This window comes from Lagopus muta, chromosome 3 (assembly GCF_023343835.1).
Source record: "Lagopus muta isolate bLagMut1 chromosome 3, bLagMut1 primary, whole genome shotgun sequence".
Lineage (NCBI taxonomy): Eukaryota > Metazoa > Chordata > Aves > Galliformes > Phasianidae > Lagopus > Lagopus muta.
The window spans coordinates 49713110-49730990 of record NC_064435.1 but is presented as its reverse complement, the minus strand read 5'-3'; the positions used below and the strand labels follow the sequence as shown (position 1 = coordinate 49730990).

Here is a 17881-nt window from a genome sequence, read left to right as displayed (position 1 = left end):
CCTAAATAAATAAATAAATAAATAAGTAAATTCTTGAAGAATCACGCTTGTGTTCCTGAAGAAGAGCGATGGAGTTAATCTCCAGCTCATCAGCATATTAACTGTGGCAATGACCACATTCTCATCATACAGAAGAACTGTCTTTGAAGACAAACTACTAACTCAGGAAATAACTGGTATTGAAATGAAGGCAGTCACGTTACACCCTTTAAAGATGCAGGGAATGGTTTTGATCCACTCTTTATTAGTTTCTAAAGGGCAAGATGGATGAAAAGAAATCTAATGGGATAAGCATGAGACTGAAAGAAAAGCCCTGCAAGAAATTAAGAGGCTCTTTTTCTTTTTCAATAGATTAATTACTAAACAAGAAAAAGCTTACTTAGGAATACTCTGATTATTCCCCTTCCTCCTGATCTTGCAATGCAGTGAGCGCAGCTCCTAGAGGAGAATTTTCTGACTCACTGTTTATTCACAGTGCTTATTGGTGTTTTACTGGTCACAGCTTTTCTCAAACTGCCTAATTAATTTCACTCTCCAATAGAAGAAAACAGGCAGACAAATATGCGCAAAAAAATGTATTGTTCCTTAGTGCAGGTCTGATGAAACTGGAATAGAAACTACAGCAGCTTCAATGAGATACTCAGGGCAGTGAAGGCATAGTAACAGCCTTCAACAATGAGTGAGTACCTAGGAACCCCTACACTAAAGCCTGTCCTTCATTTCTATCGCTATGAGGTCCCAAACTACCTAGATTAAAGCTCAGGCACAGCCCCAGGAAATAAGATTTACATTTTGTGTGGTCTCTTCTGAACCAAGAGCACCCACCACAAATGATTTTTTTTTTTTTTTTTTGCAGATTTTTCAAGCCAAAAAACATCAGCTTATCTGATGAAGGCAACCGTAATGAGTCCCAGATAAAATACCTCAATCGTTACTTACTGCCTATTTCCACAAGAAACACTTTCTCCCTTTCTCACCTGAAAGAGCTCCTCATGAACACTCCATGGAGGGCAGCAAACAAAAGCAAACAAAAGCAGAGTTAGGCAGTGTACTTCTAATTTAGCAGGGAGCTCTGGAACAAGGCTGATGCACTTAACCAGCAAGACATTGGCTAGCACTGCAGTTGGAAGTCGGAAAAGAGACTGGACTTCCAATGTGTAACAGTAAAACTCTGCAATCCTAAACATTTTTATCATCAAGAAATCCATTTCAAAACCAGCTGCAGTATCTTGTTTATCATGTTTCCTGCTTCTCAGCATATATCATTGCAGGTGTTACATATGACCCCAGCAGGAAAAGTATAATCAAAGCAAGGTAAACGAGTTAGGCTGGAAGGCTTGCTTAGCAGTGTGTGGCACTACGCAGTGTTACACAGAGCACCCTAAGCTGTCAGCTTTACCTTCTAGGTTGCATTGAGAATACTCTGGTTTAATGAGCAGTGAATTCCACAGACTTTTCACGTAGGCTGACTTCTGTGGAAGAATTTCTCAAAGACTGAAAAATAGTTTATAACTTATCATCATTTACCAGTCAAATGTTAATAAAATCAACAGCTATTGGTGGATTCTAGCATATCATCTTGCACTCACTTCTACTAGTTGCAGCATGGTCTCTAATTTTGTACACAAATATCAGATAGCTACTGCAATGCAAAAGATAAGGAGGTTATTATTACACTCCTGGTACAGCACAGTTGCCATAAATATTACAGCAGGCCAGCTGCTTGAAATGAAAATCTGTAAGACTTATTCCTTGGGCATCACCTCACAAAATGTGCTGTTTGTATGCAAATACTTCATTTCACAAAAGCAGAAAGAAAGTGTAAAATGAAAGTCATATGTATAAATCATTTACTACAAAAGATTAAGCATACTAATCCCAATATTTTACCCAAAATATTAATTGGCACGTAGGCAAAATGCATTCAAGTAACTTCTCAAGAAAGCTAGGAACCTTGTCATTGATTCAGATTCAGCAACTTTGATACCGATTCATTGTTTATTCCCCTTTGCAAGAACACTGTATGCACATTACTCGTAATAAACTCAGGATTTGGGTCAGGTGCTGAAATCTGTAAGCCAGGTCAGAAGCTAAAAATGACTCTGAGGTACAAATAAGTCATCAAAACACACAATACCTGCAGCATGGCTGGTGGTATTACCTTTGTTGTTGAACATACCTGTAAAGGGCATTATTAGGTATGTTTTCAATGTAGTTGACTCATTCAGTGCCTGCACTGCAGCCATGGCAGCACAAAGCTGGCTGGATCTGTACTCAGGTGGTTTGCTTGAGCTGACCTCTACATTGCTCCCTATTAGCAGCAAATGATACCAGCTTATGTAGCTAATTAGAAAGTGCCTCAAACACATCAACACACACTGCTTACAAAACAGGTATGCATGTTTTAAGTGTCTGCACCTATCACCTGGGCACGCAACAAAATGCCAAACATACCAGTGTTAGATGTCTAGAAAAGCCTACAAAAATAAAATTGGAACACAGTAAACAGGTATAACTCCCAGTACTTGACAGTAATTTATGCTGCCTCTGGATAGCACTCGAATTTGAGAGAAGCAGCTATTCAAAGTAACCTGGGACAAACAGCCTTAAATAAAAAAATAGATTGGATTCTCTATTATACAAAAGTAAACAGAACAAAGCCATCCCCTTTAACAGAAGAACATGAGACAGAGCTAAAATGTATCTAATGATAACACACTCATCACACTGTTAAGTCAAAACACTGTAGCTTTACAGGGTAAGGCATTTTAGCTGAGTTTGATACAAACTAGCCAATTGATAACGTTAAGATTTATCTTTTTTATAGGGATCAGGACCCTTTTACACACAATTAAATAATAGCATACATTTTTCATACAATTGTTTCACATTCTATGATATCAAACACCACTTTATAGTAGTACCTTGTTTTATGAAATATCTGTTTGCTATGCGTATCTGGTAACTACATATCAAAAGGCCATCTTAGACAATCATTTATAAAAACATTATGTGCATTATTTACAGACACTGCTAAACAATTAGCAACACTACATACTCAGGATACAAATAGGTCATTCAAAAAATTAAATATAGTCACTACAATTATATATTATCATCTCATAAAGCATAAAAAGAATCCTCATCCCAGCTTTGACCAGCACTACATCAAACATTAAAGTTTGCTCAAAACTGCTCCTTTCAATCCACTGAATGGCAGTAGTCTGTGAAGATTTGATTTGTAATTGATTTTGAACTGTTCTAAACTGAATGAAAGGCTGATGCCGGTGACTCAGTGTCAGTGCAGTGACATCCCTTTGGTGATATCAAACGAATAGAAGATAGAAGAAAAATAATGCTACTGTTCCTTGGAAATTAACTGGAACTGTGAAATACTGTAGGAGGATTTTACAGCTGAACACAGAGTTTTGCAACAAAATTAATACATGGACATGAGCAGAAACTATTTCCAGCAAACAGTGTGTAGAGCTATCGACAATATCTGCATTTCTCACAGTAAACTGTGAGATTCTGTTTGCATCACTGTCAATGACAAGACTCAACACTGTCAATGACAAGACTCATCATACATAAACATAACACACATCTCAAAAATACCTTCTGATTTTAAGTTTCAATTCTTGTTATTTTTGTTGTGTTTTGCTTTGGGGCAGTTTTAGTGTAGTTCTGTAGGGTTTTGTTTTTGTTTTTTTTTTTAAACTCATCTGAGCTTTCTCTGGATAATGAATAGGGCAAGAGCTGAGAACTCCATAAGATTAATTCAGTCACCTGTTCCACAGCTCTGGTCCTGCATTCTCATTCTCTTAAGTGAGAACAACTGGCATGTAAACTGTGATCTGCAAACTAAGCATGCATACATGTGTACATATATATACGTATGTATTTATGTACTTATTTAGTCTCCAGCTTGCACATACTTGTTTTATTTTTCCCTTCACTCTTCATCCAACACCTCCAGTTCTTTTGGTTCTTCTCCCCTTCTAAGACAAAACTTATAAACCTGTGCTACTCTGACTGTCAGATAACAGAGATGGTATCTCTACAGCAGTCTCACACACTCAGCATGCATTTTGAGTTATCATGTAAAGCAAAAGAGCACCCTGTGGGAACACCACAACTCCAAAATGCTGCTAGGCCATGATGAATTTGATTGTATGTGATCATAAATGGGCTTACAGAGTGAGAGCGCAGCTGGAAAAATTCAGAGAAAGAAATTACCATCTGGAGAATCAACCAAAAATAGAAATGCAGGAAGAAAAACTCCAGTGGACACTTTTTTTTTTTGTTTTTTTAACATTATCAAAGGATTTCAGAATGAGAACTACTCTACAAAAAGAAGACAGTAACGAAATAAGATAATGAAACAGTATTAACAATGGGAAGGGATTTAGGCATTTTTGTTTTTAACAGACATAATGGCAAATTGAAGTATTAAGAACAACGACATAGTACAGATAAACACAAATATATAGGGACCACCTTTCCAATGAAGAGGCAATATGAAGAAAAAACAAGATCTCTCCCTGAAAATTCAGATGATAAAGATTGGCTATTGTGTTGCAGAGAAAGTAAAACAGGTATATCCACACTGATGTCAACATAAGGCAGAAAGAGAAACTCAAGTGGAAATAAAAAAAGTTAAAGCAGCTTTGGAAAAGGGATCTTTGCAACTGCTTTCCAAATACAAAGACACGGTTTGTAGATACCCCCTGAAATTGTCTTCAGGGATGGCTTCAGGACATCTCCTGCTATCAAATCCTTGCTGTACAGATACAGTAATCTACCATTTTGATATATTTTTCTTTATGAAGACATCTTTACTGGTCTACAGCTAGAAAGCTTCCAGTTAGATACTGCACATTTGTATTATATGCACACATTAACATTATTGGACATGCTTTAACTGTTCTACAGGACAATGTATGATAATATTAATAATAAGGGTTTCCAGATTATATTTTTGAACAATACCATAAACACATCCTTGAAACAGAAAGACAAAAAAAAAAAAACCTAAAAAAAACAAAGACAAACTGAGGGAAGGGAACTGCCAAATTTCCCACAGCAGTTAGTCCAGCTGACTCACAAGACCACTAAAACAGAAGAGCAGATTAACCAGCCTTATTCAATCCATAGGAACATACACACATATATACATGTCATTCCTTTCTTGGCTCTGTTTGGTACATTTTCAGACTAGCGGTGCTCACTAAAGGTCATTCCTATACTTATCAAGAAAATTAGGGAGCTAATGTCCTGCTTACTTTAGTAAGGATAACCTCATATATTTCTATTAGAGTAATAATCTTAAAAGGATTAAAGCTCAACATACTGAACACTTAGAAAAACTTAAAAATTATTTTTTTTATAATTCACCAATTTTCATCCAAAACTACATCTCAGAAAGAGCTATTAATATTCAATAAAATATACAGTGTGTACAATAATACATTCACATATATATAGATGCTACATGACACTACTTTCCCACTGCAGTAAACATATACAGCCAAAATATTTATCAAACTAAAGTACAGCTCGCCTCAACAGTCCCATGTGGATTAAAATAGATCAGATGCTATAACTAGTGTTCTTGCCCCCCACTGTCACCAAATTATATAAAATACTATATATATTGATACCAACTCAGTCACTGATGCATTCTTGGGAATTGGGAATGTTTTGTGCATTAATTCTTTCATCTGACAAGGGACTCTGGAACTGGGAGTACTTGTTTCAGTCTAACATTACAATACAGTTGCATAAAGCATTTTGTTTTCAAGCCAAGAATTCCCTACAAAACAGTAATCTAAGACATTCTATTTGCTGTTATCTAAAGTTATTTTTCCTAAAATATGCAGCTCAGAAACGGCTGACAAACTACTTGGAATCTTTTCTTTTTTTTTCTTTTTTTTCTTTCTTTTTTAAAAGTGTATCACATAACTCTCTGGCTAAGGTTAACTGAAAGCTAATTAAAATCATTAAGATGATGATTTGAACAAGAACAGGAAAAGAACTGTCTGAATGAAACAGAGAAAAATTAGATATTACTTGACTGAATCATACCCTTAGAAAAAAATGCTTCTCCTTTACAAAAAAAGAAATAGTAATGAACATTTCTTTCCTTCTCAAAGAGGATTTTTGACCTTTTAGGGCAATAATATTAACAACCCTTATCAAACTAACATGTTCATCTTCTGACCTAAAACTCCCAAAGCATATTTCAGTTCCTTTATGGACAGAAATGAAATTCCCTATGCTCTAAATATAATTTATTTCCAATTTTACCATCTTTCTATTTAATCAACAGAACATGATTTTAGTATTCTGATAAAAGTTAAAAGGCAAATAAGAAACAATCCATATGACATAATAGAAATAAAATTACACGGACATAATTTTCCTTCCGTAAAAATAGCAGTCCTTACTTTGGCTGGACTCTTGCCTCCGGTGGAAAAAAAATCTTAGTCTCTGATCATCAGAGAAAAGGACATACAGTTCAACCTCTTCTAGCTGCCACGAAGACTAAACAATATATACAACACATACTGACAACCTCTTTTGCAAAATCCAAGTAAATGAAAATTGGAATAGAAAGAGAATTTCCAGTGGTGTGATTGAGAAAAAGAGTGTATAGCTCGTACTGCAGGCTAAGATGACTGATAACTATGTGCATGAGCTCTAACTTGAGACACAGTATTAAGCACTGATGAAATAGTCCAAAAAAAGTTTTGCAGTCCATGCCAACACTGCTGGACAACAGCCTATTTCAAAAGAAATCTGCAAGAGCCTTCTTTATCCGTGTTATGAACTCAATCTAGCATGTCAACTGCGTGCAGGCAAACCAAACACTTCTGTTCAAGTGGAGAGCCTCACCTTTCCCACAGGAGGCTCAGTGGAGAAGGAAGAAGCTCTTCAATTGTCAACTTCAGATACAATACTGTCCACAACACCAGGCAACAGTGATAAACCTATAATGAAACTGCTAAGAGGACTTTTTACAAGTGAATGGTATCTAAGGTTCATTAGCACATACTGTAGATTAGATTAGTGTCTATTGTTTATACAGTCACTTCTAATGTTTCATGCTGTGAAATTCTAATAATAAAACTTAATTTCCTTACTCAAAAGGAAGGAAGGAAGGAAGACTTTCTTTGGAAGGACAACTATTCAAGAGATTTTATGTAAAGCCCGAAGTACATCATGACAAGTCCTTTAATTGCAATGGATGTTAATGAAATGATTAGCACATCCATCTGTGAAGTTTTTGAGCATTCTCAGTATATTCACGCAAAATCACAACATAACATACAGAAGAAATCCCTAGAAGCTAAAACCAGTGATTTTATAAGGTAGCTTTTTTTTTTTTTTTTTTTTTTTTGCCATTTATAGTGACAAGAGTCACACTAGGCTCAGCCTCTAAAAGCAAAGGAAGATTCTGAGCTGGACTGGAAGCAATCAGCACCCAGGAGATGGAATTATCCTAGATATCAGCCCCCTGTCCATGATAGGGAACTCTTAACATGTCCAGATAAAATTTGGAAAAGAATAACTGATTTTAGGTTTAATATTTCCAAGTCAGTGGTCAGATTGCTCTGCATTTGTATGATTGAGGTGATAAAGAAGACTGTGTTACCAGAACAAGTTTATAGTTCATCATAATGCAAAGGCTGTTGCTATGGAATTAGGTTCACCTACACACAGTACACAAAGAGCATTAAATAAGAGTATCACAACTGTCTTCAAAACACAACAAGAAGAATATTACCAAGGCAGTTTGTTTTGGTATATGTCTCCGTTCCTTTTTCTCTTACTCCTTTTCACTCTACATTTCTTTTTTAGAACAGAGTTTGATTAGTATCACTTTGAACAAAAATCCCTCAGGCCATTTTTGTTTTATCTCTCACTGTTCCTTCTCTTCAAGCCTCCCCATTACATAGCCCTGTCTGCCTCATTCTAGCACTGCTTCATCTTCATTTTTCATGACATCATTTTGTATTCTTTCTGCTTTCCCCAATGACAGAAAGTTTCTATTCCTACTTTCTAACCTTTATTTTAGAAACTGCACTGCAAAAGAAAGCCTTTGCATTGCAGAACATCCCTCACAAGAGCTGTTCTGAAGATTTGAGTACTACAATTCACAAGATTTTGACAAAGTCACATTATAATACTAACAGTGTGAAGTAATGCCAAATAAATACAAAATCTAGCATCAAAGAGAAAAAAGCAAAATAAAAGACCAACCAGAAGGCATCCATTGATCTGAGGAGGGTTTTGTCAGCGTGTTCACCTGGTCCCAGTTAAGATCATCATCATCTGACTGACTGTAGCCACAGGTGCTAAATGGCTCATCGAAAGTACAGCATCCTGTAAAATAAACACAGAAAAGATTAACATAACATGCAGATAACAGATTATGAGTCTCAACAAATGCAACACAATTCAATGCAGGCTGTGTAATTTTTTTAATGTCCTTTAATAAAAGCAAACGTATTAACTATCAGTTCTGAGAGGACAAAAAACTTGTCATGAAAACACAATCTCAAGGGTCAAAGCAGGTGGACAAAAGCTGGGTCAGGGAGAATTCTAATTTCAAGAGTTTAGAACAACAGAATCTAACACCACCAACAAGGATGTAGAAAAACTTCTATCGCTGTACACAAGAAAACTTGTCCAGCTTTCTCAGATTTTTTTTCCCCTAGTAGCAGACTAACACAGGGTTATAAGCTCTGTTTTCTACATTTTCTTTGATGTTTGACGTTGCACTCGAGTGAAGAATGATATCTTGCCTATCCAGGAAAACAAATGTAACCCCAGTCATGGATATTTCAGTCCATATTAAAGTAAATACTGCAGCTGTTCAAACAAAACTAAACTTCTGGGCTATTCATCATCTTTGCTGTCTGTCCGTACAAATAGCTGGCTCAGTCTTGCCAACTCTTACTAAGATAGGAAAAAGACAAAATCTAGCTTTAAAAGAGATTTGAACATTGTAAGCTTAGGTTTCCTTGAACATTACAAACAGCATTAGAGAATAACTCATCAAGAAAATAGGATTACATAAGACAAAATATCATTACATCTGACAAGCTTCACCTAACCAAAGTCCAGCCTTCTTAATAAGTACTCCCAGTTTATAGTCATCACTCATGACAAGTATTCTGCAGGCATATAATTTTTAATGGAAATTCATTTTGCAAACATAACACGTTTGCCCCATTGGCTTGCATGAAGGTTATCCTATACTGTTCTCTGTTCTAAGACATTCTTCTATAGAAATTCTTCATTAGCTCTAAATATGTCAGGGAAATTAGCACCTCTGGCTACCACACCTTTCCGTACCTCTTGTAGGTGCACAGATTTCAATTAGTGAGCTACTGGGAACAGAAAACCATGAAAGAACTGACAGCTCCATGCTCTGACATTTCACCTCAATGATAACAACAGATGTAAGCTCTCTCTTCCACAATTAAACAAATTCAGAAATAAAGTAGGTAGGTTTATAGTACATCAAGTGACATCTGTAAAATTTCTAGGGAGAAGAGATAGAATTTTCCACAGGCATTTGCACAGCTGTTTTAACTCCCACATAAATATTACTTGATACAGTTGAAATGTGCCACAGAGTAACTTTCAGATGCAGAAGCAAAACATAACTTTCAGGGGACAGATATGGGTTTGCTTTTTTTTAAAAAAAATACATAAAACCAAACAAATCACAGCTGAAGCAAAAGGTAGTTTACTTGCAAATGTTTTGCAAATGATGCTAGAACATGACAAAGTATCGCGTTATACAGCACACAGCATAATCAAACTTTGCAAAAAATATACACCTCAATGATAACAATTACGGTTTGCATTTCAAACACAGGACCAATGAATTTATGTGCTAGCTCTATCACCTCAATTACATCACACACATCTCTAACAATAAGAAGCCATAAAATAGTTCATGGTATTTTCTTCATCTACTCTAAAAGATGAGCCAAGTGCTACAAAACATCCCATACCCGAGAGAAATGGAAGGGCTTGTGATCCAGTATGGTTGTTAGAGACTTCTCCCTTCTCACTAGTTAGGAAGATGTCAAAACCATGGATAAATAGGATGATGGATGATAACAAACAGCTACTTGTCTATTTGCAGTCAACACAGGACTGCTTCCACCGCTTGTTTTTCTTCATTTCTCCTGCAAGTCAATAGCTCAATCACTCTGTCAGGATTTCATCTTTTTTCTTTGCCATTTACATCCTTGAAGCATTTGTGAATTTACAATTTTATAGCTCTCTCAAAAATGGGTATCAAATCTTCACACTTGCTCTAGGAAGAGTTCTTGAGGAATTTTGAATTCCTTCTTTTAATCCTAGGCCACTTCCACCTACAACTAAGAACTGAACTGCACTAACAAGGGTTACCACAGGGAATCAAACTGTGTTAGCCAGCATATATAACATCTTTAATGGCACAGACACCAAGCCACAGCAATTTCAATCTTCAATTGGAGGAAGAAATTTCAAGGAAATGAATAATAATGAAGACTTCACACAGAAGTGATTTTTTTGGAAAGTGTTTTGTATATTAAACTAGTATACATGGTTATATATGCGTTGAAAGCATCTACAGGTAAGTTTATAGACTATTAATAATAATTAACAACAATTAACTGTTTCTGCTGGAATCAGGACAGGTTCAATCACAAATGAACCAAAGTTCTTTACACATGGGTCTGAACACCTGGCAAACCCCACATTTGCATCTACTCATGCCATCCTGCCTTTGCCTGCAGTACTTTGCCTATTGTCTAGTCACCATGCTCTCATAGTGCAAGGTTTCCACTTCATAAAAAAAAATATCCATATATAATATCAACAATGGCAAAATCTGAAAAATTATCACAGCTTTTTCATGTTTCTCATTCTTTGCACTGCTTTGAAACAGAACAACTGCCAAAATAGGTGGTTGTTTATAATCAGCTAGAATACTTGAGAAAATCTGCTTATTTTTATTATTTATGCTATTTATTATAATTTAACAACTAAAACCCATGTTGTTTGTTATATAGTTTAATAAAGCGAAGCAGATTTCCTGCTTGTTACACAGGCATTACATTTTGGGTAGCCAAATTGTATTTTAAAGGATGATTTTCAGACTGACTAAAATATTTACAGCTAATCACAGTATCATAGAATGGTCTGGGTTGAAAAGGACCACAACGATCATGTAGTTTCAACCCCTCTGCTATGTGCAGGGTCACCAACCACCAGACCAGACTGCCCAGAGCCACATCCAGCCTGGCATTGAATGCCTCCAGGGATGGGGCATCCACAACCTCCTTGGGCAACCTGTTCCAGTGCGTCACCACCCTCTGTGTGAAAAACTTCCTCCTAATATCTAACCTAAACCTCCCCTATTCTCAGTTTAAAAACCACTTCCCCTTGTCCTATCACTATCCACCCTCATGAACAGCTGTTCTCCCTCCTGTTCATACGTTCCCTTCAAGTATTGCAAGGCCAGTCTAGGGTATATGTAGCCTGTTTGGGTTCTTTGACTTATTTTCACATAATAGGTATTTTGTAATTCCTAGAAGGAATTGAAGTGACATACACTAGGCAACAAAGTCCATTAGAACCTGTTCTTCCAGATGTAATCGTCCTCTGCCACTGAATCCAGTTCAATATAGCTATGCCATAGTATTATGGAGTATAACTCCATATCCAATCTGTTATGAAGCCCTCCAAAAAACTTTGGATTAAGTGACAAAAATTAAAAAAGTTCAAGTTATGCTGGCCACTTTATTTCTGTCAGTCTTACATACTGTAAGATCTCTGGTCAATATAAAGCTTCTGTCAAAAATTTGCTGCCAAATAATACAAGTGCTATAACTTGCAATTTTCATGAGCACATGGCTACTGTGCCAGATACAAAGGCTTTTATTTTGCCTAGGGAAAAAAAAAAAAAAAAAAAGCAAAACCTTATGGTTTCTGGTCTGCTACAGTACTGTGAATTCTGTTGCACAAAGAACTCAGTCAACTAAGAAGATGAGTATACTCAATCCTCTTATTAGTATTATTTCTTATCTCATAAGTATTTTAAATTCTGTTTACTCTGTATTTTTATACTGGAAATATATTTACATAGTAAGTACAACGCAGTTATCCTCTGAAGCTGAATTCAGGATCTTGAAATCTGATTAGAAAGTAGAGTGTCTCAAACATGGGATATGAGGGGCCTCTGATCATGAAATATTAATCTCCTATTAGGTGATAAACCTCCTACAAGGCACTGAATCTCCTCTTTCTGTGTACAACAGTTGGAGCCTCAGCCCCTAGGAGAACTGCAGCCCTCAGCACCTCCCTGTGCTGGTGAACGCCCGTGGCACTGACAGAACTGAAAAATGCCACAAAACACAACTGCTAATGCTTGACTGAGCTGTGCATGAGTCAGCTTTCAGCCCCAAGAGATATGCCTCAAGACTCCTGACTTAGGAAGATCATAGTGACGCTGCATTGTGCTTGCTTTTATGTCTTCCCTTGTGGATTTAGGGGGGGACTATGGCATCCTGACACTCAGTTAAAGCTGTTCTGAGAAGCAGGGGATGTGAAGACCAGGTTTCAAACCACCACAATGGAAGAAAAACAGCAGTTCCTTTGAGGGTGAACAAGAAATCCTAAAGTGGAAAATAAAATGCCTGTCTAAATTACAGACTGGCTAACGCATGAAGCAAAGGTTGGAATCAGCAGACAGTTTTTAACGTAAGAAACTGAAAGTACTATTTCTAAATGAGTACGACAGGCCCAATTCACTGCATCACTTTTATCAAAGGAAGGATGAAGACAAACATTGTCCAATACAAAAATGTTCACCTCTGTGAAATCAATAAGTGGTGGAGCCCATAAAGCTCCAAGTGAACTAAGCACAGCAGCCTAAAAGAGGGTTTTAAGAACTTATTTTAAACCAGACAAAATGGCCTTCCTGGAGTCTGTTCTGTAGATAGATTCTAAGCACAGACAAACACACCGAGCTCTGGCTTAGTAGGAGAGGAAAGCTTTCAGAGCAGTGAAACAGTGCTGCAGTGGTCAGGGAGCTTAACAAAACACATGCTGCAAAACGTCAGTCTGACTTAAAACAGAATTGATGTTCATCTTATCAGGTTTGCACACGTGTGGTCAGAAAGGGTTTTGGAAAATGCAGAACACGTAAAAATTACCTGGAAAAATTCTCACAAGCCAGAACAAAGACAATAAGGTAAAAGGACGTAGTTTGCAACTAAGGAAGGCCAGATACTAATTCTGGGTGTAAGAGAGGAGTAATAAATGGAAAACAATACATAATTTTACAAAGACACGTGTAGAAGATGGTGTGATCTTTGAGATTCCTGAATTCCCAGACCTGATTTCTGCAGTACAACGAGTAATAATGACACAATACAGGGAAAAACAAAACAAAAAAACAGTTGCAAATAAACACTGAAAGCTGGTATTTATGAGACTTCAAAGGTTCACTGTATGTTCACAAAACATTTACAATTGTTCTCTCTCCTTCTGCTTAACTGACAGCAACTGAATCAACACAAACATCTCCAGAAACATTTCAGTTTTGGTGATATAGGATACTACAGCAAAGTTACATTCTTAGGAAGAAATATCTGTCAGTTCTAACTTCCCCTGGCAACCCGCCCAAGTTTAGCTGAAGAGAACACCTTCTACAAAATAACACTTCCCTAACAGATACCGAGAATAATTCAAAATGTGGGGACTCCTAGACACTTACCATAAAAGCCCCAAAACAGGGAGCAATTTCTTCTGAAAATGTGCATTTAAACACATTCTGAATACCAAGACAGAAGAACAAATACAACTCAGTAATGATAAAAGACTTATTTCAGGTGTGTTTTTTTTTTTTATGTCAATTTTGTAATATTATTAATAGCTTTTCTTAATTCATGGTATGGCTTACACTGGTAAGTATGCATATATATATATGAACCATATCCCTGGCATAGATGCCAGCAACGAGAAAATGTCTACCAAAAAACATAGTCAAACATTCAATCTGAGTAACTTTTTCTAAATATATTTCTAAACAGTCCTCTATATAAGAAAAAGTCTCCTCAGAATATTAAATAAGTACTTAACAATAGCTACTTGAGAAAAATTAGGAGGCCTATTCGTAACATATATACTTAAAACACACATATGTAGCTCATTAAGAAGATCCTACTGGGCATACTGGTCTCAAAAAGAAAGGTGATGCACGCGTGCTTCAGAGCTGACCCAAAGTGATCAAAACTACTTCCAAAATGAATACTGCTTTGCATCCTGTTTATTACAAGCATGACCAAATTATGCTTCAAAACACAGAAGTCCCTTTCATAACCTCCCTGAAATGCTTCAAGATAAACCTCTGGCCTACAAATAACCAAAAAAAGAAACCATCTTTCCCCACACTTAAAAAATAAAATTAAGAATTCAAAAGACAATGTGGTTATGGAAAAAATCCCCTGAGAAAAACAAAAGCAACAGAACACCAAATTCACATAGCTCATATTGTACAATTCACTTATTTTATAGCTACCTCCTAGGACTGCAAAAAAGCCCCATGTGTAAAAACATTTATTCATCTTGGTTAGCAAAAAAATAAAAAAAATAAAAAAATGATATACCAGAGAAGTGAGGGAGAGCTATTTTTTTCCCCATTAACTTAGAATGGAGAAGGACATACAGTAAGGGAGGGAGGGGAACAGAAATACACATTGCAGTAAGATATGCAAAAGGTGATGCTCTCTTCTGATGAGTTAAGAGTACCTCTTAATGGATTAGACATCACACCTCTGTTTGGAAAACGATAGTGAAATACACAACGCAGTGCTAGTCTAGGAAATAAAGCTTTCAGAAGCTCCAAATTAACTGTACTTCAGAAACTGATTAGCTGACAAACTGCTTACCTCATCTCAGCCCATCTCTGTATATCATTAAAATCCAGCACATGAAGGCTTTGTCCAGAGGAGAAGAAGAGGAGAAGAGGGAAAAGGCATTTGGGAATGAGTGCAGAAGTGCACAGGTTATATTCAAGAAACATATTGATTGGAAAATCTGAGATGAAATAAAACACAACTCAGAAGGAACAGGGTGGGGATATTGAGTCTTTCTGGTTTTGGTTATTGCTTTTTTTTTTTTTTTCTAGTTAGAAGCTCGGAGGAAAGGTATAAAATGCAAACCTCACATCCAAAATCCACCATCACAAAGTGTCCACTCACTCTTGCAATTTCACATTGCTTGAAAGGAAACATACTATCATCAATACTAGGATTATGGGATCACACTGGACCATTCCCTAATATCCACTCAGGAAATACTGCAATAGATTTTCAGTCTGTCAGGTGGAGAAGTCTTGCCATGCTTCATCCACCCTAAGACTGTGGAAACCACAGCCTGACCCAGTCCAGTTCAGGACCAGCAGTGCTGGCAGCCATTTCAAGCATATGGCCATAGGCACACGGTCCTGGCACACCCCAATTTCCACTGTGGTCCTTTTAATAATTATGAGAAACACTTCCTATGGAATTACTAAAATTCATCATCTTCATTCTCAATTAGAGGTTAATACATAATTCATTTATTCCCCTAAAAAGTTTTTCCCCAACCATTATGTGATATGTTGAAATGGACATGCTTAGATCGAGGCAAGAATAAACGACATGTTAAGAGGCCACTGTTCTTTTGTCTGTAGTTCTGCCAAAAGCAATAGAGGTTTTCACAAACAAATCAGCTTTCAGTTAATTATCATGCCATTAGACTACAAGAAAAAAAAATGTTCATTCAATGGATTTTTCATATGAAGTTCAGATCAAGTTAAAGAACACTCAGAACCACAGAATGCTTTAGGTGGGAAGAGGTCGTTATAGACGATTCAGACCAACCCCCATATGGGCTCCCATATGAAAAAAGAAAGGGAAGTTTTACTTTGCAGACCAAACTAACTTTGTTCATTCCTTTTATTACAACACCAAGCAAACAGGCAGACATCAACAAATAATTCTCATGCTGTCACAGAATAAACACATGGTATACATCACTCACTGTACAACCACTGTATGACTACCCATGATGTGACATAAGCTGGCACATTATATGTGTCTCAGGTTAGACCAGAATAAGCAGCAAGTAAGCTAATCTCTCATTTTAAAGCTCAGTATGCTTTTTTTTTCCTAAGCTCAATTAAAAAAAAACCAAAAAACAATGCAAAATAGCTCCAAGTCTTGGAACATAAAAAGCTCAGCTCTAAGTCAACAGACCCAAAGCAAACCAGATTGCATGGAGAAGATTGTCCTTCAAGTGAACCCAAAATTTTTCCTCCAGCTTTTTCAACTTCTAAGAAGGTTAACATCAACTTGGAAGTCACACAGCAGAACTGAAGACAATCTCTTTCATCACACTCAATTTTGATAGCAAAGAGATTAATTACCATTTTGTCTAACCATCAGGACACTCTGAACTGAGGAAGTTGGTTTTTTTCTTTTTTTTTTTCTGATGTCAAAAAAAAAAACAAAAAAAAAAAACACTGCACTATGCTATTTATCTATATCTAAAGGCATTTCATTGAGAAAGCTGACAGCATTCTCCTCATCTGCCAGTAGCACTTTTAAAATGCATCTTCACCTTTAAACTCTTCAAGCTAAAAAACCACAAGTGTACTTGAAGCTCAATCACCCTTCCTGGTGCTGCTCATTTTTAATGAGCCTCTTGTCTTCATGTCTCCCAGAAGACAGACTCCATAGAGCAATCTCAGGTGATGTGAAACCAACGCTTGATGCTTCTCTAAAGCGCTGTCTTTTTGAGCCTGAAATCTTCCTGCTAAAACCGCATGGGACTGATGGGCCATTCAGTCAAACCCAATTTCACTTCTTTATCGCAAGTCCCTGCTTAAAAACTCTACTGTGGATTGCTTGTACGCACAATCTGTTTCAAGCTTTGAACTTTAAAAGGGATTTAAGTAGTCAATCTCAATATCATTATAAATCTAACATGCATTATTTTCCCATTGATTGTGAGAAAATTAAAGTTTGAGGCTTGATTTCACGGGTAATCTTTCCATTTGCTTGATGAGTTCTGCAGCTGTACCAGAACACTTAGTGCATCCTGTTAGATAACAGTGTATTAAGTTTGGATGAGAAATCCAGACTACTTACTACTCACTTCCAGTTTTAAGTAAAGAACAAAGGCAGTATAACCTCTGCCAGTCTTGGAAGCTCCTGATTTACACGGCAATCAAAAAGGCTTGAAACAGTATACATTGCTGTACAAGGGATTCTGCAACTTTACAGTATGGTTGTAAAACTAAAAATGTTAATATCTACTTTATGTTTCTTCTTTGGTAGTATGGTTAGGTTGCGGCTGCACTTGATGATCTTTAAGGTCTTTTCCAACCTGAGCAATTGTACTATTCTATGATTCCACGAAAACAGCAAAGCACACTGCCTGGCATGCTAGCTGAAAAATCACCCTCTCCTTTCACCCTTACTTTTCTTCCCATATTGTTTTTCTTCTGTACTTTTTCTCCTTCAATCCAGGAGCTGCCCTTCAGGAGAGGAAGGATATCACTCATTCTGTTTCACTTTTTAAAGCTACTGTTTACACTCTTTTACTCGCGGTGATGGCTATAGCTGCATCCCAAACCATTTGCTTCTATGATATAACTCTCACTCCTTGATCAATAATTCAGGAAAATATTCATCTCTGTTTAGTTACTGATGTCAGTACAACTCTTTGTGTCTGGATGAAAAGAGAGCAGGACCTGCATCTGGAGGCTTTACCTGCGCTGCTCAATGAATTAACCTGTAGGAGGTGCCATCGTGATGAAGCA

The 17881-nt window shown here is 36.8% G+C and overlaps 1 protein-coding gene across 12 annotated transcripts in view; it reads right to left on the bottom strand.

Moving 5' to 3' along the window:
* The window catches only part of PTPRM (protein tyrosine phosphatase receptor type M), a 459433-nt gene that overhangs the window by 347782 nt on the left and 93770 nt on the right, over window positions 1-17881 (bottom strand). For all 12 annotated transcript variants that reach the window (XR_007376063.1, XM_048940376.1, XM_048940372.1 and 9 more), the window contains exon 2: window positions 8266-8388. Coding sequence is in view for 11 of the 12 variants with exons in the window: in XM_048940376.1 (XP_048796333.1) it covers window positions 8266-8388 (123 nt within the window). In the remaining variant the exon portion in view is untranslated. The remainder of the gene's footprint in view (window positions 1-8265; window positions 8389-17881) is intronic.